Below are 27,915 nucleotides of genomic sequence, written 5' to 3' on the forward strand. Positions count from 1 at the left end.
CTTGAATAATTAGTGAATAATTCAGATTTATGTTCATCTGTACGTGGAGATTCCAACAAAAAACAATTAGCTGTTGGTATAGTACATCTTGATGAAGTTGGAACAGATGATGGATTAACCGTGGAAAGAATAGTTTGAAACTGGCTACTTCCACAGAGGCCATCAGGGACACAAGAAACTGGGGTGTATGTATATACTTGCATCAACAGAAGCAGCCCCTTCCTTGCCACTTCCTCAAAGTTGTTTGTTTGGATGTTGTTTAACGCCACACTCAATATTCCAGCTATATGCAGCGGTCTAAATAATCGAGTCTTGACCAGACAATCCAGTGATTGACATCATGAGCATCGATCCACGCAGTTGGGATACGATGACATGCATCAACCAAGTCAGCGAGCCTGATCACCCGATCCCGTTAGTCGCCTCTTACGACAAGCATAGTCGCCTTTTATGACAAGTATGGGTTGCTGGAGACCCCATTTCCTCAAAGCTTGACAGTCTACATGTCCTACAACATTACGTTCTACAACTTCTTCACGATTCAACAATTACCCAGGGCTCAGAATTGAGCAAGCAGATATACAACTGAAGGTCACAATAAATGATACAACCCATTCCACAATGACTTCAATGATGACCTTGAACTTTGACGTCATAACACCAATATCAGATTGCTAGTCTATGTAACGATACATGCAGTTTCAGTTCCACGCCTGTAGATAGTTGGCAATGCTCCAGAAGCTGACAAAGATATAACCATGTTTTACAGAACGCGGAATGCTGACCTTGGCCTTTAACTTATTTTGACCTTAACCTTTTCAAAGCAGGACTCAATTATGGAGAATGTATACACTACGCTGAATGATATGTGTATAAACACTGTTGTCATAAGTGTAACCACAAGCTTTTGAGTCATGTTCTTGAACATGACCTTTGACCTTCCCACTGCAAGAACGAAAATAATTTCCAAGGTCATTGAGAAATGAGACCATTGTATGAAACTCACTAATGACAGTATTTTCTGCGGCATAATCACGATAAAATATGATACCACTAAACAATTCCTTAAAGGTGACCGGGAACATTGACATGAATGCAAATTACATTTAAAGGAGGCTTACTGAGGAAACATGTGAACATAAAAATTGAAGAGAAGGTTCGAATCCTAGTGTTTATCTCAAGGAGGTTATCGTAAACAAATTAGGTGAAACATTATCTCAACTTTCCAAGTATGAACCAATGTTTTACGAATTTAAACAACAGCAAGGGAAAAATTAATAGTTTCAATACCGATAATAACAAGGAGTATTAGAAAATGTTTTCCTTTCATTCTTTGACAATAATCAGTCCGTGAGGGATTTCGGGTTAGAATTGTCCCAATCAAACTGTGCTGGTGGTATGAGGTGACCAAAAGTTGGTTGATTACGTGTCATCAGACCCTGACGGCGTTGATCACTGGATTGACTGGTCAAGACTCAAGTATTTACATGCCTACGTCATATAGATGAAATATTGCTGAGTGCGGGGTTAAACAATAAAGAACACAAACAAGACAAGGGAATCGGTTAATTTTGTCATCAATATTTATTTATCAATAACAATCTCAAAAACGAATTTTCACAAACATTGTCAACAAACAATGAAACATTCAACAGAGATCTGGACGGTACAACAATAAGGCTGAAAACTGTTAATTTGCAACGGTACCAGTTCTTATGTAAACCCTACTGATGCCACATTGTGAGCACAATTATAATTTATTTAACTCGATACAATTTGATTATTTTTCAAAATATTGAGTTGTTTCTCGTTACTTAAATTTGTTTTCATAATTTCAAAGATATTCTCGTAATTTTAATCTATTTAAAAAAATTTAAATCTCGATTTAAAAAGGTAAACTTGAAATATGAAGAAAATAATCGAAATTATGACAATTTAATCGAAGTAACGAGAAACAAAACTCCAAATTTCGAAAACAACAACAAATAATTGAAATATTTTAGTAATTCAGTACTCGAGCGTTGTCGAGGATATATTAAGGCAGGAATTATCACACACAAAGGCTCCACTTTCTGTCCAATGCATGTACCAAGTAATGACAGCCCCGTAAGTTCTGGTGTTCTGTTCTGTGCTCTGGTCTGTAGCTCTGGCCGGAACCATGATTCATATCTTTGCTGAAGTGATTGAGTATTGGTTTACGTTGCTACAACACATGTAAACCAGAAATTGTCTTCACACATTGTACCCATTTATTGAATCGAACCCGGGCCTTACGTTTCCGTAGATGTTGAAGATAAAATGTATTTAAAGGTTGTCATCGAGCGGCCATTCCAAGCGCTGCTCATACCAACATGCCGAGTTATTATCAAGGTTACCAGATTTTTCAACTGATGGTTATAATACCGGCGGCATGTTCAGTGTATTCCGCTGTGACGCACTTGGTTACTTGGTTACGTTACTTAGGTCTTTCTGTCTTTAGTTGTCGTTCCATGGCTTCCTTTAATGCATTCCTCGTACAGCTAAATGTGATATGGTTGTATTAATTGAATACTGTTCAAAAAAGCACACTCACCTAGTCTTTATATAGTATACCCAGTACTCCTGTCCGTGGCAATCATCAATTGTCCCCAATCACGCCACTGGTGCCATAATCACTGATGGAAGAACCGATTGTCACATGACGATTTGTGACATGTCGTGTTTAATAATTATTAAGCATATATTTGTGAATTTAAACGAGTTAAAAGTAAGAAATAAATACAGCACTTGGTAAAAAGCCAAGGACACTTTTGAAATTGTACAATATATATTAACGACAAAAAATATGGGAATTAATTAATTGAAAGCAGCTATCGTTAAGTTGTACATTCACAATACCGTGGCGTTGCATCTGAACGATTAAAATTACTATGCAATTTCACACCATACATGAACAGCACGTTATGCACGTACAAACAGAGGCCATTGGGGAACTCATAATCACTTATGCAATAAAGCAAAGCATACGCTTAACATGCTCCCGAGACAGAATATCAATGAACTGACACATGGCGAATTATGAGTACGATAGATTGGTAAAACGAAATCCAAAACTGGCCGAAATGTTTCGCAAATCAACAAGGAGACAAAGTCATCCCCCGAAGTTGTAAATATTTATCGTGATAAATCTATTAATCTTGTTGCCATGTAAACTCCAAAAAATTGTTTAAAAAATCCCAAACTATCAAAAGGCACTAGTTCACCACTAAACCCATCTATGTGCCAAGTTTGGTGAAGAAGCCAGAGTGTATGAGCCTGTAGGGAAACTCTAATGCAACTGAGCTAAGCACCCGCTTAAAATGCCTCCGTGACAGTATCGCAATGAACAGACCGAATGGTAAACATGGGTAGGGTCGTCAATATCCCAAGTTGCCCGAATGTATGGCGAGTCAACAAGTGTAATTTCTCGACTGTGGGTCAAGTACAGTCCAACGGGTGGGAGTGCCATGCGACCTGGACGTGGCAGGCCTAAACCAGACCAGATTGTCTCACCACATTTAGTCCACTACGCAATAGGTTAACATCTGTTCCTGTTATCTAAAGAGAATTCCATACAGTAACAGGAAGGCGAATGTCAACATCTACCGCTACAAACCGGCTCTATGCAGCCCGCATGAAAGCAAGGCGTCCTGTGAAGGGTGTGACCCTAACACCTTACCGTAGGCGGCAAAGATTGGGGAAGGCGAGGTAACACCAAGGACGGGATGTGCGCCAGTGGCGTTACAACATGTTTAGAGACGAATCAAAGTTTTTCCCCCCATTCACAGAAGTTAGAAAATGTTGTTGGCACTGTAGTTTCCTGTGCGCTTGATGAACATGTGTCCTCGTAACCAAGGGCACCTCACCTCCCGTCAGTGTCATGTGACTAGGAAGAAGATGAGAGCAGCCAAAACGTGGACATCGGACCTTTACCCTGCAATCAAACGTACGCTAAAATAGATCTTTCATTCTGGAGAGGGATGGACAGACGGTCGATTAAAAACTATCATTGCATACATTGCTGCAATATTGTCATTCATGCCACACCCATGGCCACTAACTCATTCACTTGCTCATCCGAACAAGAAGCACTAGGTAGCTATGTTTTAAGGGATGTTTATGGGAAATTTGTTATGCTACAGTTTACGGTTCAGTTACTTTTGTGAACCATAATATAAAAAACGGTTCGTTGTCTTTGAAGAAATGGTCCTGTAGCGATATCCTGTGGCGATGATTTTTGGATGATGAATTTTTGAATGCATAACACGGGGAAGGGTGGGGTTGGTTGGTTTAACACTGATGTACACGGATCATTCAACACATATTTCTGTTTGTACCATTTTTTAAAGTATTTTGGTATGTCGGGACGAGTGGACCAGACATTCCGATCCACCGGACCACCTACAACCTCCATTGAAGAAACCGGAGGCGTATTGTCTGGTACACCTTGTAAAATGGGTATACTGACCTTCACCTCTATAACGCCCCTCTTCTGAATATTAAAGGTGGGGAAGTCGTCCAATAGTTGTTTTGTTGGGTCACTCATGTGGATCTGCAGAGCTTCATAGAAACAGCTCCATATTAGCGTTAAAGACACAAGACCATGACAGCTTCTGGGGATTTGTTCGTATGCTTTTTAATGTTCCTATTACGTACCTTATATTAACTTTACAGCTGTAAATCTTAAGAGCCGACAAGTTTGATATTCCGGGGGGTTGTCTCGAAAAAAACGTTTTAAGAAAATATCAGACAAATATGTATTGGCCCAAGAATTGTTGGCTAGAAATGATGGATATCTTGACAATATATCTGTTGTGGATAGTTAAAGGTGATGTGATGGGAGGTGAAATGGGGTTTAACGTCGTCCAAGATTATTGCACTTATTTAGCGACGTGCATGCACGTGGCTGTGTGTGTGGCTGCTTGTACTAGTCCGGACTAATGCCGATTTTATAGTGCTAGCCCACTGAGATACACAGAATACTGACTCCGAACCGACCAGTCCTATTTTTCGCCCCTTAATGCCGAGCGCCAGGCAGGGTAACAACATGTACCGTCTTTTTACATACGTATGACGTGGCCGGGAATCGAACCCCCGACCTTCAACTCTCCGGGTAGATCCAGAGTCGAAGCAATATTTGAAAACATTCGGTAATAATATTATTCAAGGTTAATATATTTTGGAAATTTTAGGAGTGAGTATTTTCATATCGTCGGATGTTAGGTGGCCTTGAGATGCGTGATGTCTCTATGCATGTGTCCATACTCACCCTCCCCGTGAGACTCCATCCTGGACGCTGTGTTGACGGTGTCCCCAAACAGACAGTACCTCGGCATCTTCTGCCCCACCACCCCCGCACACACAGACCCTGTAGAGAGAAAGTAAACATCACACACAGACCCTGTAGAGAGAAATTAAACATCACACACAGAACCTGTAGAGAGAAATTAAACATCACACACAGAACCTGTAGAGAGAAAATAAACATCACACACAGAGAGAAAATAAACATCACACACAGACCCTGTAGAGAGAAATTATGCATCACACACAGACCCTGTAGCGAGAAATTATACACCACACACAGACCCTGTTGTGAGAAATTATGCATCACACACAGACCCTGTAGAGAGAAATTAATCATTACACATAGACCCTGTAGAGAGAAATTAAACATCACACACAGACCACGAAGAGAGAAATTAGACAGCACACACAGACCATGTAGAAAGAAATTAGACATTACACACAGACCCTGTAGTTAGAAATTAGACAGCACACACAGACCCTGTAGTGAGAATTTCAACATCACACACAGACCATGTAGTGAGAAATTCAACAGCACACACATACCCTGTAGAGAGAAATTAAAAAGCACACACAGACCCTGTAGAGAGAAATTAAACAGCACACACAGACCATGTAGTGATAAATTAAACATCACACACAGACCCTGAAGAGAGAAATTGAACATCACACAGAGAACCTGAAGAGATAATATAAACATCACACAGAGAACCTGAAGAGAGAAATTAATCATCACACACAGACCCTGAAGAGAGAAATTAATCATCACACACAGAACCTGAAGAGAGAAATTAAACATCACACAGAGAACCTGAAGAGAGAAATTTAACATCACACACAGCTGCAGACCATGTAGAGAGAAACATTTTACACAGACCCTGGAATATGCATGAAGTCAATCTACTGCCAAAATGAAACTGTGTAGGCGAACATTATGGAATAAAAAAGGTTAATCAAATCATATCTAACAGACCATCGGACATCCCGTACAGCCGTCTCTTCCCACCTGAATGCAAGCCTATCCTCAGCCTGAGTTTCTCCCCCGGTAGGTGGCGCATCCTGAACGTGTCTATAGCCTGGAGTAAAGCCAGCGACATCAGGGCGATCTGCTGGGCGTGTTTGTTTCCGTTCCTCTGTGGTAAGCCAGAAACAACCATGTACGCGTCTCCGATAGTCTCCACCTGAAGGAGAGAACGACACGGGGAGGTGACGTCATCAATCACGAACAATGGTGTTGCTTTCTGTCTGAATTCAGTAGCCGGAGATAAATGCCATATACAATACTGTTCTCAAACAATATCGTCTGACACGTACAATGGTGTTGCTTTCTGTCTGAATTCAGTAGCCGGAGATAAATGCCATAAACAATACTTTATGTATTGAGTAGCCAGAGATAAATGCCATATACAATACTTCATGAATTCAGTAGCCAGAGATAAATGCCATATACAACACTGTTATCAAACACTATCGTCTGATTCGGACCAATGGACATCATCGGGACGAATTTAGGATTCGAACCCTCTTTCCCGGATCCTTGTAGGGCTAAGCGAGGCAACTCTGTAATATGCTTACAGTGCCTTAGACCACTTGGACACGCGTGTGTCTGTCTTTTGATAGCGGTTGTATTTGAATCTGCCCAGCTGATATTTATGTCAAAGGTTCAAGCTTGGATTTCAACCTTTCACAAAACTGTTTTATCATATGTTTACTTACATGAAACATATTTAAATTAAAGGTAAATACTTTCCCCATTGTCAAAGATATCTGGCGTGGGAAATTCGAGTAAAGTGGTGAGCTAGATATATGTTAATCAGAAATGTGACAAAGTCGCCAAGCAAATTCAACAATGAAAGAATGAATGCATCCGGTGACTCATTGGCAGTGTTTGTTCGCTACCGGTAGAGCAGTACTTGCTTACCCTATTCGCGAACACCTGGTGTCAAGGCTGAATCTCAGTGCCCCATTCATATCATTTTCACCTCTATTTGTCCTTTTACGCGTGAAGTAATCTGTTTCAGCGGATCATCGAGACTGGTTGTTTTCTGGTGATGATCATGACGTTTTATATCTTAGTTTATTGTATATCTCCATGGTCAAACATACATATATGTATATTGTATATCTCCATGGTCAAACATACATATAACAAATAATACATGTGTGATACACTTTCGTTAACTGTTACATAGTTTTGATTGTGGAGACAAGTGCGTACCTTGTAAACGTCGTAGGCGTCGATGACGGCGTCAAAGCATAAGTAGAGGTCGTTGAGGAGATCCACCACCTGGAGACAAACACATGACAGTACGATTATCCACGGCAACACCTACATTGTGGGCGTATCCATCATGCTGTGATTGTCTACAAGTACTATTGTCTCTTTGCAGAGGTCAAGTGTTTAATCTGGAGGAGTACGAATGCCATTTTTAAAAATTTAAATTTTATGTTATAGAAATGTTCCCCCGTGTAAGAGGTAAAGACAGTGATATCGTGTCACTAGGTCTGTGTTGCATGGGTACTAGAGAGTTAAATGAAGTCCCCGTGATGCCGTGTCACTAGGTCTGTGTTACATGGGTAGTGGGGAGTATATGAAGTTCCTGTGATGTCGTGTCACTAGGACTGTGTTACATGGGTAGTGGGGAGTATATGAAGTCCCTGTGATGTCGTGTCACTAGGACTGTGTTACATGGGTAGTGGGGAGTATATGAAGTCCCTGTGATGTCGTGTCACTAGGTCTGTGTTGCATGGGTACTGGGGAGTTATATGGAGTCCCCGTGATGTCGTGTCATAAGGTCTGTGTTGCATGGGTACTTGGGAGTTATATAGAGTCCCCGTGATGTCGTGTCACTAGGTCTGTGTTGCATGGGTAGTGGGGAGTTATATGAAGTCCCCGTGATGTCGTGTCACTAGGTCTGTGTTGCATGGGTACTTGGGAGTTATATGGAGTCCCTGTGATGTCGTGTCACTAGGTCTGACCTGCATGGGTACTGGGGAGTTATGTGGAGTCCCCGTGATGTCGTGTCACTAGGTCTGTGTTGCATGGGTACTGGGGAGTTATATGGAGTCCCCGTGATGTCGTGTCACTAGGTCTGTGTTGCATGGGTAGTGGGAAGTTATATGAAGTCCCCGTGATGTCGTGTCACTAGGTCTGTGTTACATGGGTACTGGGGAGTTATATGGAGTCCCCGTGATGTCGTGTCACTAGGTCTGTGTTGCATGGGTACTGGGGAGTTATATGAAGTCCCTGTGATGTCGTGTCACTAGGTCTGTGTTGCATGGGTACTGTGGAGTTATATGGAGTCCCTGTGATGTCGTGTCACTAGGTCTGTGTTACATGGGTACTGGGGGGTTATGTGGAGTCCCCGTGATGTCGTGTCACTAGGTCTGTGTTACATGGGTACTGGGGAGTTATATGGAGTCCCTGTGATGTCGTGTCACTAGGTCTGTGTTGCATGGGTACTTGGGAGTTATATGGAGTCCCTGTGATGTCGTGTCACTAGGTCTGTGTTGCATGGGTACTGGGGAGTTATATGGAGTCCCCGTGATGTCGTGTCACTAGGTCTGTGTTACATGGGTACTGGGGAGTTATATGGAGTCCCCGTGATGTCGTGTCATAAGGTCTGTGTTGCATGGGTACTTGGGAGTTATGTGGAGTCCCTGTGATGTCGTGTCACTAGGTCTGTGTTGCATGGGTACTGGAGAGTTATATGGAGTCCCTGTGATGTCGTGTCACTAGGTCTGTGTTGCATGGGTACTGTGGAGTTATATGGAGTCCCCGTGATGTCGTGTCACTAGGTCTGTGTTGCATGGGTACTGTGGAGTTATATGGAGTCCCCGTGATGTCGTGTCACTAGGTCTGTGTTGCATGGGTACTTTGGAGTCAATGAAGTTCCTGTGATGTCGTGTCACTAGGACTGTGTTACATGGGTAGTGGGGAGTCAATGAAGTCCCCGGGATGTCGTGTCACTAGGACTGTGTTACATGGGTAGTGGGGAGTCAATGAAGTTCCTGTGATGTCGTGTCACTAGGACTGTGTTACATGGGTAGTGGGGAGTCAATGAAGTCCCCGGGATGTCGTGTCACTAGGACTGTGTTACATGGGTAGTGGGGAGTCAATGAAGTTCCCGTGATGTCGTGTCACTAGGTCTGTGTTGCATGGGTACTAGAGAGTTAAATGAAGTCCCCGTGATGTCGTGTCACTAGGTCTGTGTTACATGGGTACTAGAGAGTTAAATGAAGTCCCCGTGATGTCGTGTCACTAGGTCTGTGTTACATGGGTACTAGAGAGTTAAATGAAGTCCCCGTGATGTCGTGTCACTAGGTCTGCGTTGCATGGGTACTGTGGAGTTATATGGAGTCCCCGTGATGTCGTGTCACTAGGACTGTGTTGCATGGGTACTAGAGAGTTAAATGAAGTCCCCGTGATGTCGTGTCACTAGGTCTGTGTTGCATGGGTATTAGAGAGTTAAATGAAGTCCCCGTGATGTCGTGTCACTAGGTCTGTGTTGCATGGGTAGTGGGGAGTTATATGGATTCCCCGTGATGTCGTTTCACTAGGTCTGTGTTACATGGGTACTGTGGAGTTATATGGAGTCCCCGTGATGTCGTGTCACTAGGTCTGTGTTGCAAGGGTACTTGGGAGTAATGTGGAGTCCCTGTGATGTCGTGTCACTAGGTCTGTGTTGCATGGGTACTGTGGAGTTATATGGAGTCCCCGTGATGTCGTGTCACTAGGTCTGTGTTGCATGGGTACTTTGGAGTCAATGAAGTTCCCGTGATGTCGTGTCACTGGGTCTGACCTGCATGGGGGTTGACCTGGCGGAGATGGTGGTGAAGCCGCAGATGTCACTGAAGTAGATGGTTACACACTCGAACTCCTCAGGCTCCACTCTGAGGCCTCGCTTTAACCTCTCAGCTACAGACCTAGGAGAGATTGGAACACAAACTTATGTAAGAAGTGCGTAACACAAAACACAGGACATAAAGTGATGAGCAACAGAACTGGTTTAAAGTTTTGGTCCAAACCCCGAATAGTGTTTCAAACTAATCGAGAATCAATCGATCCAAAACAGATCAAAAGCAATTTGTTGAGTAATGCACGTGCTATAGACCATTAGTCACACAGAATCTGATACAAATATATCCAATACCGCCCATGCAAGTCTATAACATTTAGCAAGTCTAGATTTCTGTAGTATCAGTAAGCGTCTCTGGGCTCCTTTTTTATATTTCTATGAAGATAATTTAACAACTGTTTTTTTTCTGTAAATGATGTTCATTTCAGAGACTAGATGTTTGTCTACCAGATCATTTGAAAATGTGATTGAGCACGCACCCACGCACGCACGCACGCACGCACGGGCACGAGAGCCGATTGCAACTTTTGTGTTTACCGCCGCCGAGTAGAGCAGCCATCACGTTGTTGCCTTCTAGACGTGAAACCGTTTAGAGGTAGCGTCATTATGGTGGTAAATGTGGCCAAATCAAGACAGCTCGGGTGATTGTGGGTGGAAATATCACTTGACAGCTTTACATGGACATCACATGATGGTTGGTAACGTTTCTTTTGCTCGTTAGTTTATGACCGAGTTCACGATACAACAAAAGGTTGGAAATTACAACATATTATTATTTACTTTAAATATGCAATCTGTGATTTCGTTAATTGTTGTTCGCGTTTGCTACCACCAGAGGGTCGAACATTTCCACAGTGCCAACCACCTGCAGCTAAAGTGATGACGTTGACCCAATGATCCCAAGCGAGGTGGTCTAGCTGAATTAGTTATCGCCGCTATACAGCTGAAATAATGCCGATGCGACGTTAAATTGTAACTCATTCACTCACGGCACAGTGCCAGGATGTGCTGAATGATATGTTTCATAGCCCCGGGAGAGATATGTCTATTTTGTATACACCTGTCTATACGAATGGTTATCTAACCCGTGAAGACCAGATACTGTACGTATCTATGATCCTTATCTATCTGGGGAGACGAAGCATGTTGTCATCTAACTGGGAAGAAAATGCACGTCTTTATCTACCCGTGAATACTAGATACATCTTCATCTGGAATGACTGGACATGTTGTCATCTACCTGGGAAGAATATACACGTGTTTATCTACCCGTGAATACTAGATACATCTTTATCTGGGATGACTGGACATGTTGTCATCTACCTGGGAAGAATATACACGTGTTTATCTACCCGTGAATACTAGATACATCTTTATCTGGGATGACTGGACATGTTGTCACCTACCTGGGAAGAATATACACGTGTTTATCTACCCGTGAATACTAGATACATCTTTATCTGGGATGACTGGACATGTTGTCATCTACCTGGGAAGAATATACACGTATCTATCCACCCGTGAATACCAGATACATCTTTATCTGGGATGACTGGACGCGTTGTCATCTACCTGGGAAGAATATACATGTGTTTATCTACCCGTGAATACTAGATACATCTTTATCTGGGATGACTGGACAAGTGTTCATCTACCTGGGGAGAATATACATGTGTTTATCTACCCGTGAATACTAGATACATCTTTATCTGGGATGACTGGACATGTTGTCATCTACCTGGGAAGAAAATACTCGTGTTTATCTACCCGTGAATACTAGATACATCTTTATCTGGGATGACTGGACATTTTGTCATCTACCTGGAAAATTCGAAGACCAGACACGCGCGTATTTACTATGAAGCTCTGGACACGTGTTTATCAACCTTGAAGATATGGACACCTGTCTATCTACCTAGGAGGTCAAAACACGTAATTGTCTACCTGGATGATATGGACACGTGTCTATCTACCTGAACGATATAGGCACGTGGTTATCTACCTGGGAGGACAAGACGCGTGTTTATCTACCTGGATGATATGGACACGTGTCTATCTACTCGAGAGGTCAAGACACGTGTTTATCAACCTGTACGATATGGACACGTATTTATCGACCTAGAAGATATGAACACCTGTTTATCAACCTGAATGATATCGACACGTGTCTATCTACCTGGGAGGACAAGACATGTGTTTATCTACCTGGATGATATGGACACGTGTCTATCTACCTGGGAGGACAAGACATGCGTTTATCTACCTGGATGATATGGACACGTGTCTATCTACCTGGGAGGACAAGACATGTGTTTATCTACCTGGATGATATGGACACGTGTCTATCTACCTGGGAGGACAAGACATGCGTTTATCTACCTGGATGATATGGACACGTGCCTATCTACCTGGGAGGACAAGACATGCGTTTATCTACCTGGATGATATGGACACGTGCCTATCTACCTGGGAGGACAAGACATGTGTTTATCTACCTGGATGATATGGACACGTGTCTATCTACCGGGGAGGACAAGACATGCGTTTATCTACCTGGATGATATGGACACGTGCCTATCTACCTGGGAGGACAAGACATGCGTTTATCTACCTGGATGATATGGACACGTGCCTATCTACCTGGGAGGACAAGACATGCGTTTATCTACCTGGATGATATGGACACGTGCCTATCTACCTGGGAGGACAAGACATGCGTTTATCTACCTGGATGATATGGACACGTGCCTATCTACCTGGGAGGACAAGACATGCGTTTATCTACCTGGACGATATGGACACGTGTTTATCTACCTGGACGATATGAACTCGTGTCTCTCTGCCTTGGAGGACAAGACATGTGTTTATCTACCTAGAAGCTATGAACACGTCTTTATCGACCTAGAAGATATGGACACGTGTTTATCTACCTGGACGATATGAACTCGTGTCTCTCTGCCTGGGAGGACAAGACACGTGTTTATCTACCTGGGCAGGATCTGATACAGCAACTCCTCCGACTTCTTCTTCTCCTCCCGCAACTCCAGCGTCTTATCCTCCACCAGCTTCTCCAGGTTGTTGGCGTACAGCTCCATGCGTCTCAGTAGCGTGTCCAGCAGGTTCCCGGACTCGCCGAAACGCCTGCAAACACCACAAAGACGTGTAGTGTTCTACCTAACTGCTTACTGATTAAAACAAGTTTGTAGCCTAAATATTCTGAATGAATGCTATGAGGCAGAGAGCATAAAAATATGTACGGACAACAAAATTAATAAGATAACAAGGGGTGGAAACTAACAGGGGAAGCCAACAGACATATGCTCTCTGCATCAGGGCATTCCTTCACCTGACGAAGGAGTAAGCATATGCTCCGAAACGTTGTGTTCTTCATATTAAAGAAGCTGACATACATACACTGGCCACAAGGGTAGAACGATCACACACCGACCTCACCACGGAATGGGTTTGACTCACGCGAGGATTTTCTTGAGGTCTTTCCGGATGGTGATGAAACTCGGTCTGTGCGCTGGCTCCTCTGACCAGCAACTCTTCATCAGCTCATGCAGCTCCGATAGGCGGTGAGGAACTTCACAGCACGGCCGCATAGGAGGGTTACTTCCCTTGATGACCTTCACAAGTATTTCTGGAAGGAAGGCACAGCCCAGCGAGATCAGACTGAGGATGGTATCCAACTAATAACGGTTTAGTTAGCTTCTTTACGGGTGTGTTTGTTTGTTATAGCTGTATGTCGATTGATCACACGCTGGAATTGGTGCTTATCGTTTCACAATGGTTACTTCGTGCACGTTACGATTAATCAATTTAAAACGCCTTGTGTTTCAGTCACGCAGTTGGATACACGCTGAAAACGCATGATTCAATTCCTCACACAATGCGAGAACCACCCCATTCTCGTGATGTGACTGTAACACTGCACATAGCGGCGTCAAACTATACTCGCTCACTCACTCACTCACTCACTAACTCACTAACTCACTCACTCACTCTGGCTAGAGTCTGAAAAGGATGCTATTCAATGATAAAGTAATATGCAGGCTAATTCTTTTTCCTTAAGCAAGTGATACTTAAGAAGTGGTGTGTGTGTGTGAGTGTGTGTGTGTGTGTGTGTGTGTGTGTGTGTGTGTGTGTGTGTGTGTGTGTGTGTGTGTGTGTGTGTGTGTGTGTGTGTGTGTGTGTGTGTGTGTGTGTGTGTGTGTGTGTGTGTGTGTGTGTGATAAAAATGAAAAACAAAAGAAATATCCTCCGGTTTTACCACACACAGTTATTGAGCGCTCATTACAAACGCTGCTTTATCCGAAACGGCTCACCAAAAGACATTTACAGATGGTACTTGTTGTTTCCTGCCGGGCGCTCGGCATTAAGGGGATAAAACAAGGACTGGTTGGCCCGGTGTCAGTATACTGTGATTGAGTGGGGTATTCATGTTACACTGTCTGGCGCTCGGCATTAAGGGGATAAAACAAGCGCTTGTCAGCTCGGAGTATACTGTGTCTGAGTGGGGTATCAATGTTAAACTGCCGGATGGCATCTCCGTGGGTTAGCACTTTAAATCTGCATCGGTCCGGACTAGTACAAGCAGCCACACACACCAGGAACACGTGCACGCACGTCGCTATATAAGTTCATTAATATTGGACGCGACGCTAAACCCAATTTCACCTCACCTCACCTCACTTCAAAAGAAATGAGGTCACAGTTGGATATAGAAAGGTGTCAACTAAAAGCTCATTCTTGTTCACACACACACACACAGACACACACACGCACGCACGCACGCACGCACGCACACACACACACACACTGATCGTATACCACACTTAATGGTTATAGGGAGATAGTACCTGACACAGTCACATCCAAAGTCTCGTTAAAGAAAGGTGATTCTCGCGTGATTATCTCCTGCAGTACAATGCCGAAGCTGTACATATCCGCCTCTTTGGTTGCCATAGCAACGTCACTCCGTAGCAATTCCGGCGCTGTCCACAAGCACTCTGTTAATTGTAGAAATCATGTCAGTACAACATTTAACACGATTTATTCCATGCAGATCGATAGTGTGAATTATCTGTTAGCCTAGACAATAATCAAAATCAACCATAGAAGACACACATTCACTCTCACCCAGTGGTATTTAAGTGACCATTATCTATGCATGGCATAAACAAGGAGAATGTAGGTCTTGAACCAAGAATAAACTGACGGGCAAAAGAAAGTAAACACTTGAACATTCTCACTTCACTCTGCTTATCACTGTGTACAGTGAAATCGCGACCTTGAAGCGCCATGTCCACGTGACCGTTGTGAGTGAGTGAGTGAGTGAGTGAGTTGGGTTTAACGCAGCTTTTAACAATATTCCAGTTATATCGCGGCGTGTCAGCTTAATGTGGGAGGAAAGCCCGAAGTGATGCAGGTCTCAGACGTTTACCACTTCGGTGAAACCCACGAGCATGGGTATGGTGCTGACAAACCTAGAAACATAACGTGACCGTTGTGATACACCCGCTGATATGATGCGACATCGCCTACCCGTATCAACTACATTCTTATCGAAAAACCATTTTTTTTTTTTCATTTTTAGCCACCATCAAACAAGGGTGTACACTTTCTTTTGTGCTGCAGTTTACTAGCCCACTCACTCACTCAAGCAGCCTCGGTGATCCAGTGCAGTGCATATCCACTCCATTGGTTTTATTATTTTGTGTTTGTTCTTTAACACCGAATTCAGCAATATTCCAGCTATATGACGGCGGTCTGTAAATACTCGAGTCTGGACCAGACAATCCAGTGATTGACATCATGCGTATTGTTCCAAGCAACTGGGATACGATGACATGCATCAACCAAGTCAGCGAGCCGGACCACCCGACCCCCTCAGTCGCCTTTGAGGACAAGCATGGGTTGCTGGAGACCATTTCTACCACAGCTTAGATTGTGAAAAGACGCGCCGATTAAAACAACGTGAACAATCATGTATATCTTATTTGTAAGAGAAATTGAGGTGGTGACGTCACTTCCGCTGTTACAAAATAAGTCCAGGGTATTAATGGTAATATAATGCAGACATTACACCCTGGATAACCGAGGATGTTTCTCGGGTCAGGGTACAGATTTCGTTCTTACATCCCACCTTGACGGGCATGTTCCATGATACCTTTCGGTTTTGTAAAAAATGTTTCCAGACAACCCTATCCTGTTCGTACGATAACAGGGTATAGACACGTTCCTTTATTTGACGCACCGTTAATGTATTCCTGGGATGTTCTATCAACGGCGATGTTGTTGTACAACGTCGGCAGGCCAAAGTCAGCCAGTTTGACAGTGAAGCGATTGTCTATCTGACAGCAGCTGCTCTTCAGACGGCCGTGATTACGTAGTTGACTGTCGTGCAGGAAGCACATCCCCTGTATGGCACGAAAACTGTGTACATTGTGGAAGTCCGTTATCAAGACACAATGCATTATAGAAAGTGTTCAAATGTAACAAATGTTATACATGGAATTACACTCTTAGTAAAGTACATATTCTTGTACTTTTTGGGGCTGCCAGCCTGTTTTTCGCTTCTTACTACAAGCATAATCGCTTTTTACGGCAAGTATGGGTTACTGAAGACCTGTTCTACCCCGGATCTTCACATTTCACAAGGGACGCAACTCTGCACAGCGAATGACGACTAGGCCACCCATGCCCCCGATCAAAGACGAACGCTTAGAACAAAGGCATTACACCAGGGAATTGAAATATCAGAAATATTTTATTCACGTTAAGAGTAACAGCAAATCAGGTATAATATTTGATTTCTAATAACCAATGTATGATTAGTTTCGGCTCGCTAAATACAGTGTTTATTCCTAATGCAGGATATTTACCGTCCCCAAACACACTCGCGTGATAACCTCTATTGATTTCTAATTTCCAATGTATGATTAGTTTCGGCGTTAACTCACCTGTACGATGTCAATTGTCAGAGAGAATTTAAACTGAGCGTCCAGCTTAATCTGGGGGTTGCCTAGCAGATCCTGTGGGGACATAAACACAGAGGGGTCAGTCCCGGGGATACGGATGTTTACACAAGTTAAGTCCAACACGGGAGATCCCGGGGCAGAATGAGTCTCAAGAAAATCTTGCGTGTTACAGGTGCCGACTGACATGCGGATTGGTTGTCAAACTGAGAGACTATGACTTTGTTATCGTATTGACGACTCATGTCGTCCTTCATTCTATCAACCACTGTAAACGTCATCAGGTATTTGCTCTACCCAATCCGTCGTATGATATAGTATAACTGTGCCCCGGTCTGCAACACCTAAAGTACGAGGACGCTTTCGTTACAACAGTACAGGGCCAAATTATAGCATATTACAATCCACATGGGGGTAGAACAACCTTTCTCTCTATATAACATGTCGTTTGGCAGACCTGTACGTATACCGTGACGTCACTGCTAATATTATTTGAGATGACGTCACTTGCTTTCATGTCACAGTTGACTCTGTTCGCCATACCGAGTGTCCAAGAGAGGGCACGATCGACACAGTAAATGAAACACACAAGTACACTGAGGGACAAAAGAAAATATACTTCGGAGTTGATTTTGTAAAAATCTTAAACGCGACGTTAAACTTCATTTTACCTCCCCTAAATTGAAAATCCTCGAACAGGGCTCTACTGAATTGCCGACCCCTTACGCTAGGGAACGAAATACATTTTAAACTTACAAAAGAAACCACAAAAAATAAGAATTTTAGGATTTAGGAGGTCACCTTTGTCCGCCATTTAACCTTTTCCATCAATTTCGTTCAGATTAATCACCTGACACTAAATATTCATCTAACACGATGCTCAAACAGCGTCTTTGATCTCTTAATAAAGCATCTTGGAAAAGGTGGTAATAAGACGGCGATTAGATAGCTAAATGTTTAAAGAATAATGTTAAATCGAATTCAATCGTGAGTCAAACATGACCTTGACATCATGGGGTCATTAGGGATTGAAACGTTTTGACCTGTAGTGTTCCCTTGGGACAGAACTCTGCAACCAAAACCTTGCGGGGGGCGTCCAAACACGCCCCATACAGTCGGGCCAAGTTGGCGTGATTGACATCCCGTATCTGCCAAGATAATGCACATGTAGAATACAGTTGGGGTCGATCCTTGTGTTTCCTTTGTAAGGAATTTCAGGATTGTTTGTTTTCGTTTGTTTGTTGTTTAAAGCCGTACTTAGCAATATTCCAGCTGTATAACGGCGGTCTGTAAATACTCGAGTCTTGACCATACAATCCAGTGATTGGCATCATGAGCATCGATGACATGAGTCAAAGAAGCCAGGGAGTCCGATCCGATCCCGTTAGTAGCCTCTTACGACAAGCATAGTCGCCTTTGCACAAGCATGGGTTGCTGAAGACCTAGTTCACCCCGGATCGTCACGGGTGATTTGTTGGCGGTAACCTCACCCAAATTTCCGTTGTAAATTTCCTTTCATGTCGGATTATTATTACAGACACAATTCCATTCTCATCACTTGCCACCCGCGACAGCTACGCTCCACCACTCATTAACACATTCCACCACCTACTACCGGCCTTAACCCTTCATCAACACATTCCACCACCTACTACCGGCCTTAACCCTTCATCATCACCTTCCACCACCTGCTCCCGACCTTAACCCTTCATCAACACCTTCCACCACCTACTACCGGCCTTAACCCTTCATCAACACCTTCCACCACCTACTACCTGCCTTAACCCTTCATCAACACCTTCCACCACCTACTACCGGCCTTAACCCTTCATCAACACATTCCACCACCTACTACCGGCCTTAACCCTTCATCAACCTATTCCACCACCTACTACCGGCCTTAACCCTTCATCAACACCTTCCACCACCTACTACCTGCCTTAACCCTTCATCAACACCTTCCTCCACCTACTACCGGCCTTAACCCTTCATCAACACCTTCCACCACCTACTACCCGCCTTAACCCTTCATCAACACCTTCTGCCACCTGCTACCGGCCTTAACCCTTCATCAACACATTCCACCACCTACTACCCGCCTTAACCCTTCATCAACACATTCCACCACCTACTACCGGCCTTAACCCTTTACCATCACCTTCCACCACCTACTACCCGCCTTAACCCTTCATCAACACCTTCCAACACCTACTACCGGCCTTAACCCTTCATCAACACCTTCCACCACCTACTACCTGCCTTAACCCTTCATCAACACCTTCCAACACCTACTACCGGCCTTAACCCTTCATCAACACCTTCCACCACCTACTACCCGCCTTAACCCTTCATCATCACCTTCCACCACCTACTACCTGCCTTAACCCTTCATCAACACCTTCCACCACCTACTACCGGCCTTAACCCTTCATCAACACCTTCCACCACCTACTACCCGCCTTAACCCTTCATCAACACCTTCCACCACCTACTACCGGCCTTCACCCTTCATCAACACATTCCACCACCTACTACCTGCCTTAACCCTTCATCAACACCTTCCACCACCTACTACCGGCCTTCACCCTTCATCAACACCTTCCACCACCTACTACCTGCCTTAACCCTTCATCAACACATTCCACCACCTGCTCCCGGCCTTAACCCTTCATCAACACATTCCACCACCTGCTACCGGCCTTCACCCTTCATCAACACCTTCCACCACCTACTACCAGCCTTAACCCTTCATCAACACCTTCCACCACCTACTACCGGCCTTAACCCTTCATCAACACCTTCCACCACCTACTACCCGCCTTAACCCTTCATCAACACATTCTACCACCTACTACCGGCCTTAACCCTTCATCAACACATTCCACCACCTGCTACCTGCCTTAACCCTTCAACAACACCTTCCACCACCTGCTACCCGCCTTAACCCTTCATCATCACCTTCCACCACCTACTACCCGCCTTAACCCTTCATCAACACCTTCCACCACCTACTACCGGCCTTAACCCTTCATCAACACATTCCACCACCTACTACCGGCCTTAACCCTTCATCAACACATTCCACCACCTACTACTGGCCTTAACCCTTCATCAACACCTTCCACCACCTACTACCTGCCTTAACCCTTCATCAACACATCCCACCACCTGCTACCGGCCTTCACCCTTCATCAACACATTCCACCACCTACTACCGGCCTTAACCCTTCATCAACACCTTCCACCACCTACTACCTGCCTTAACCCTTCATCAACACATTCCACCACCTACTACCGGCCTTAACCCTTCATCAACACATTCCACCACCTACTACCGGCCTTAACCCTTCATCAACACCTTCTACCACCTACTACCGGCCTTAACCCTTCATCAACACATTCCACCACCTACTACCGGCCTTAACCCTTCATCAACACCTTCCACCACCTACTACCGGCCTTAACCCTTCATCAACACCTTCCACCACCTACTACCGGCCTTAACCCTTCATCAACACATTCCACCACCTACTACCGGCCTTAACCCTTCATCACCACCTTCCACCACCTACTACCGGCCTTAACCCTTCATCAACACATTCCACCACCTACTACCGGCCTTAACCCTTCATCAACACATTCCACCACCTACTACCGGCCTTAACCCTTCACCGTCACCTTCCACCACCTACTACCTGCCTTAACCCTTCATCAACACATTCCACCACCTACTACCGGCCTTAACCCTTCACCGTCACCTTCCACCACCTACTACCTGCCTTAACCCTTCATCAACACCTTCCACCACCTACTACCTGCCTTAACCCTTCATCAACACATTCCACCACCTACTACCGGCCTTAACCCTTCACCGTCACCTTCCACCACCTACTACCGACCTTAACCCTTCATTAACACATTCCACCACCTGCTACCTGCCTTAACCCTTCATCAACACATTCCACCACCTACTACCGGCCTTAACCCTTTACCATCACCTTCAACCCTTCGCCACACTCTACCCCTCTCCATCATCCTCCAACCTCACCATCCTTCTTTCAAAATCGACCGCCACCCCTCACCATCACCCACACAACCCCCCCCCCCCCCCCTCACCACAACACTCACCATCACCCAAACAATCCCCACCCCCCCACCCACCCCCTCACCACAACACTCACCATCACCCACACAATCCCCTCCCCCCTCACCACAACACTCACCATCACCCACACAAACACCCCCCCCCCCTCACCACAACTCTCAAAATCACCCACACAATCCCCTCCCCCCTCACCACAACACTCACCATCACCCACTCAATCCCCCCCCCCCTCCCCCTCACCACAACACTCACCATCACCCACACCATCCCCTCCCCCCTCACCACAACACTCACCATCACCCACACAATCCCCCCCCCCCCTCACCACAACACTCACCATCACCCACATAATCCCCCCCCCTCCCCCTCACCACAACACTCACCATCACCCACACAATCCCCCCCCCCCCTCACCACAACACTCACCATCACCCACATAATCCCCCCCCCTCCCCCTCACCACAACCCTCACCATCACCCACACCATCCCCTCCCCCCTCACCACAACACTCACCATCACCCACACAATCCCCCCCCTCCCCCTCACCACAACACTCACCATCACCCACACCATCCCCTCCCCCCTCACCACAACACTCACCATCACCCACACCATCCCCTCCCCCCTCACCACAACACTCACCATCACCCACACAATCCCCCCCCCTCCCCCTCACCTCAACACTCACCATCACCCACACAATCCCCCCCCCCTCCCCCTCACCACAACACTCACCATCACCCACACAATCCACCCCCCTCCCCCTCACCTCAACACTCACCATCACCCACACCATCCCCTCCCCCCTCACCACAACACTCACCATCACCCACACAATCCCCCCCCCTCCCCCTCACCACAACACTCACCATCACCCACACAATCCCCTCCCCCTCACCACAACACTCACCATCACCCACACAATCCCCCCCCCCTCCCCCTCACCTCAACACTCACCATCACCCACACCATCCCCTCCCCCCTCACCACAACACTCACCATCACCCACACAATCCCCCCCCCTCCCCCTCACCACAACACTCACCATCACCCACACAATCCCCCCCCCTCCCCCTCACCTCAACACTCACCATCACCCACACCATCCCCTCCCCCCTCACCACAACACTCACCATCACCCACACAATCTCCCCCCCCTCCCCCTCACCTCAACACTCACCATCACCCACACCATCCCCTCCCCCCTCACCACAACACTCACCATCACCCACACAATCCCCCCCCCCCTCCCCCTCACCACAACACTCACCATCACCCACACCATCCCCTCCCCCCTCACCACAACACTCACCATCACCCACACAATCCCCCCCCCCTCCCCCTCACCACAACACTCACCATCACCCACACCATCCCCTCCCCCCTCACCACAACACTCACCATCACCCACACAATCACCCCCCTCCCTCCCTCACCACAACAATCACCATCACCCACACAATCCCCCCCCCCATCCCCCTCACCACAACACTCACCATCACCCACACCATCCCCTCCCCCCTCACCACAACACTCACCATCACCCACACAATCACCCCCCTCCCTCCCTCACCACAACAATCACCATCACCCACACAATCCCCCCCCTCCCTCCCTCACCACAACAATCACCATCACCCACACAATCACCCCCCTCCCTCCCTCACCACAACAATCACCATCACCCACACAATCACCTCCCCCCTCACCACAACACTCACCACCACCCACACAATCACCTCCCCCCTCACCACAACACTCACCACCACCCACACAATCACCCTCCCACCCTCACCACAACACTCACAATCAGGGGCGGTCGGGTAGCCTAGTGGTTAAAGCGTTCGCTCGTCACGCAGAAGACCCGGGTTCGAATCCCGACATGGGTACAATGTGTGAAGCCCATTTCTGGTGTCCCCCGCCGTGATATTGCTGGAATATTGCTAAAAGCGGCGTAAAACCAAACTCACTCACTCAGTCACTCACAATCTGCTTTTCACAATCGGTAAGAACTTTTCGGTTTCACAGATTGAGAGGCGTCAGTATCATCACGTACCATTTTGAACTCGTGGAGGAATTCCTTGTTCATCTGCAGGGCATCCTTGAAGTGTAGATGCTTCAACTGGACAGGGATACCCTGCAACAAACAACTCGCAGTCAGCAAGAGATAACAGTCAATCACAATGCAGACAAACAACTCGCATTCAGCAAGAGATAACAGTCAATCACAATGCAACAAACAACTCGCAGTCAGCAAGAGATAACAGTCAATCACAATGCAGACAAACAACTCGCATTCAGCAAGAGATAACAGTCAATCACAATGCAACAAACAACTCGCAGTCAGCAAGAGATAACAGTCAATCACAATGCAGACAAATATAATTAGGCGACTCGAATCCTTTTAATCGAACGGTAAAGATGTCATTCTAGTTGTATATCCTTGCAGAAAATTCGTGAAATATACATTTAGGTGAAATATCGGTGCAATGTCGTGAAAAATCGGTGTAATATCGGTGCAATATCGATTCAGCAAGCCATGCTTGACAAAAGGCGACTCTGTTTATCGTAAGAGACGACTAACGGGATCGGATGGTCAGGCTCGCCGACTTGGTTGATGCACGTCATCGTATCCAAATTGCGTGGATCAATGCTCATGATGTCAATCACTGGATTGTCTGGTCCGGACTCGATTATTTATAGACCGTCGTCATAAAGCTGGAATATTACTGAGTGCGGCGTCAAACAAACAAATAAACAAATACGATTCGTGTTATGTCGGTGCAATGTCGGGGCAATGTCAGTGTAATATCGGTGTAACATTTCCGAAATGTCGGTGTAATATCGGTGCAATATCGTTGTAATATCGCGCGATGTCGTGAAATATCGGTGCAACATCGTCCCCGCTTGTCTCGAACTACGGATAACTCGACATGCATATTTTTGCTCGAGTACTCCGAGAAGTAAACATATACAGTAAACTACGGTTATAACGAACACGCTTATAATGAACTGACGGATATAACGAACTTACTTTTTGGTCCCGACTATTTGCTGTAGTTATGCTGTATATATGCTTATAACGAACTACGGTTATAACGAACTAAAATTAGTAGTCCCTTTGAGTTCGTTATAACCGTACTTTACTGTAGTTACATATCAATCTTCAGAGGTACAGGACCATTTGTCAACAATGAAGCAATGTAAACTGAAGTTTACAGAGAAAACAATATGTGAAATGCTGGACTTCCTCATTGATAACATCCATGTGAAATTTGTGCTTCCCTCCTTCCCTCTGCTCAGATTGACAAACCAAAACACAGGCCAAGACATTTAAAATAAGCTGCTGGTATATCGATGATCTGATATCTGTCAATATGTCAAGAGGAAGTCTCCAACTTTCTAACAGTCAACTTAATTTTTATGTCGCGCAAAGATTCAGCAGCTCCAGGCTGTCTACATTTAACAACGTTTGAGGTACAGTCGAGCATGCGCTACTACGGAGATTTCACAGAGCGTAATGCGACTCTTGCCAAAACGTTGTTTGATAAGGGTTACAGTAAAGCTTTCAAAACGATTTACGGTGGACATGTGGAGGACATTTCCAAATTTGGCTCATTATTGACAAAAATGATGCAATTCCGTATTTGGACTTCTACATATTCAAGTAGACTATTGATTTGCCTGTGCATGTGTTTGTGACGAGTAGCACGGGTGGGACAGAATACCTATTGACAAAAATGATGCAATTCCGTATTTGGACTTGTATAATCTGTTCACGTATTCAAGTAGACACTTGATTTGCCCGTGCATGTGTTTGTGACGAGTAGCACGGATGGGGCAGATGCCTATTGACAAATATATGCAATTCCATATTTGGACTTGTATAATCTATTCACGTATTCAAGTAGACAATTGATTTGCCCGTGCATGTGTTTGTGACGAGTAGCACGGATGGGTCAGATGCCTATTGACAAATATATGCAATTCCATATTTGGACTTGTATAATCTATTCACGTATTCAAGTAGACACTTGATTTGCCTGTGCATGTGTTTGTGACGAGTAGCACGGATGGGGCAGAATACCTATTGACAAAATTGATACAATTCCATATGTGGACTTGCATCATCCGTTCACGTATTCAAGTAGAGAATTGATTTGTATGTGAATGTGTTTGTGACGAGTGGAACAGATGTAGCAGAATACCTATTGACAAAAATGATGCAATTCCGTATTTGGGCTTGTATGATCTGTTCACGTATTCAAGTAGACAATTGATTTGCCCGTGCATGTGTTTGTGTCGAGTAGCACGGATGGGGCAGAATACCTATTGACAAAAATGATGCAATTCCGTATTTGGACTTGCATCATCCGTTCACGTATTCAAGTAGAGAATTGATTTGTATGTGCATGTGTTTGTGACGAGTGGAACAGATGTGGCAGAATACCTATTGACAAAAATGATGCAATTCCGTATTTGGACTTGTATGGTCTGTTCACGTATTCAAGTAGACACTTGATTTGCCTGTGCATGTGTTTGTGACGAGAAGCACGGATGGGGCAGAATACCTATTGACAGAAATGATGCAATTCCATATGTGGACTTGCATCATCCGTTCACGTATTCAAGTAGAGAATTGATTTGTATGTGAATGTGTTTGTGACGAGTGGAACAGATGTGGCAGAATACCTATTGACAAAAATGATGCAATTCCGTATTTGGGCTTGTATGATCTGTACACGTATTCAAGTAGACAATTGATTTGCCCGTGCATGTGTTTGTGTCGAGTAGCACGGATGGGGCAGAATACCTATTGACAAAAATGATGCAATTCCGTATTTGGACTTGCATCATCCGTTCACGTATTCAAGTAGAGAATTGATTTGTATGTGCATGTGTTTGTGACTAGTGGAACAGATGTGGCAGAATACCTATTGACAAAAATGATGCAATTCCGTATTTGGACTTGTATGGTCTGTTCACGTATTCAAGTAGACACTTGATTTGCCTGTGCATGTGTTTGTGACGAGTGGAACAGATGTGGCAGAATACCTATTGACAAAAATGATGCAATTCCGTATTTGGGCTTGTATGATCTGTTCACGTATTCAAGTAGACAAATGATTTGCCTGTGCATGTGTTTGTGACGAGTAGCACGGATGGGACAGAATACCTATTGACAAAAATGATGCAATTCCGTATTTGGGCTTGTATGGTCTGTTCACGTATTCAAGTAGACAATTGATTTGCCTGTGCATGTGTTTGTGACGAGTGGCACAGGTTGGGTAGAATACATATAGACAGAAATGATACAATTCCGTATTTGGACTTGTATCATCCGTTCACGTATTCAAGTAGACAATTGATTTGCCTGTGCATGTGTTTGTGACGAGTAGCACGGATGGGGCAGAATACCTATTGACAAAAATGATGCAATTCCATTATTGGACTTGTATCATCTGTTCACGTATTCAAGTAGACACTTGATTTGCCTGTGCATGTGTTTGTGACGAGTAGCACGGATGGGGCAGTATACCTATAGACAAAAATGATGCAATTCCGTATTTGGACTTGTATGATCTGTTCACGTATTCAAGTAGACACTTGATTTGCCTGTGCATGTGTTTGTGATGAGTAGCACGGATAGGGCAGAATACATATAGACAAAAATGATGCAATTCCGTATTTGGACTTGTATGATCTGTTCACGTATTTAAGTAGACAATTGATTTGCCTATGCATGTGTTTGTGACGAGTAGCACGGATGGGGCAGAACACCTGGTTTCATCACTATTGGTCAGTGATTAATACACGCATACTCATCATACAGTCGGGTTCGTACAATGGGCTCTACCTTCAGCAGAGACTTGCTCGGATTACGGAAATGTTTTACAGCTTTTATTTACTGTAGTATAGTGTGATGTTCCATATAGACTTCAGAGGTATCAAGTCATCCACCTACTACTTCATTACCTTGTATACCGCGATGTCTCCGCTGATTTCGTCATGGGTCGATGGGTCCGTCCTCGCTGTAGCGCTCATCTACGTAAACATCAACATGTGTTACTAGGGCAGCTGATAGTGTAACACGGCTAGAGCCCTCGCTGTAACGCTCATCTACGTAAACATCAACATGTGTTACTAGAGCAGCTGATAGTGTAACACGGCTAGAGCCATCGCTGTAACGCTCATCTACGTAAACATCAACATGTTTTACTAGGGCAGCTGATAGTGTAACACGGCTAGATCTCTCGCTGTAACGCTTATGGCAGCTGATAGTGTAACACGGCTAGAGCCATCGCTGTAACGCTCATCTACGTAAACATCAACATGTGTTACTAGGGCAGCTGATAGTGAAACACAGCTAGATCCCTCGCTGTAACGCTCATCTACGTAAACATCAACATCTGTTACTAGGGCAGCTGATAGTGTAACACGGCTAGATCTCTCGCTGTAACGCTTATGGCAGCTGATAGTGTAACACGGCTAGAGCCCTCGCTGTAACGCTCATCTACGTAAACATCAACATGTGTTACTAGGGCAGCTGATAGTGTAACACGGCTAGAGCCATCGCTGTAACGCTCATGGCAGCTGATAGTGTAACACGGCTACAGCCATCGCTGTAACGCTTATGGCAGCTGA

At 44.9% G+C, this 27,915-nt stretch overlaps 1 protein-coding gene across 1 annotated transcript; it reads right to left on the reverse strand.

The window, feature by feature from the left end:
• Positions 1-3,849: 3,849 nt before the first annotated feature.
• Positions 3,850-27,315, reverse strand: LOC124115227 (atrial natriuretic peptide receptor 1-like). The gene is made up of 14 exons (XM_048395420.1): positions 27,247-27,315; positions 23,327-23,407; positions 18,208-18,312; positions 17,150-17,221; positions 16,444-16,606; positions 15,047-15,196; positions 13,659-13,827; positions 13,173-13,325; positions 10,128-10,251; positions 7,544-7,612; positions 6,332-6,506; positions 5,288-5,386; positions 4,487-4,578; positions 3,850-3,952 (listed from the first exon to the last, which is right to left on the reverse strand). Exons 1-14 carry the CDS (start codon positions 27,313-27,315, stop codon positions 3,905-3,907), a joined length of 1,569 nt encoding a protein of 522 aa, XP_048251377.1. The 3' UTR covers positions 3,850-3,904.
• Between the last annotated feature and the right edge of the window lie 600 nt (positions 27,316-27,915).

This window comes from Haliotis rufescens, unplaced genomic scaffold (assembly GCF_023055435.1).
Source record: "Haliotis rufescens isolate VD_foot unplaced genomic scaffold, xgHalRufe1.0.p SCAF_14, whole genome shotgun sequence".
Classification (NCBI taxonomy): Eukaryota; Metazoa; Mollusca; class Gastropoda; order Lepetellida; family Haliotidae; genus Haliotis; species Haliotis rufescens.

Excerpts from the sequence above, each read along its gene's own strand:
- LOC124115227 (XM_048395420.1), bottom strand. The coding sequence starts at position 27,315 with ATGAGCGCTACAGCGAGGACGGACCCATCGACCCATGACGAAATCAGC. Across the intron at positions 4,579-5,287 it reads GATGGAGTCTCACGGGGAGG|CTCTGCAGATCCACATGAGT; the intron begins GTGAGTATGGAC and ends GTTTCTATGAAG. Across the intron at positions 3,953-4,486 it reads GGGGCGTTATAGAGGTGAAG|GGTAAAGGTCCGATGTCCAC; the intron begins GTCAGTATACCC and ends GTTTGATTGCAG.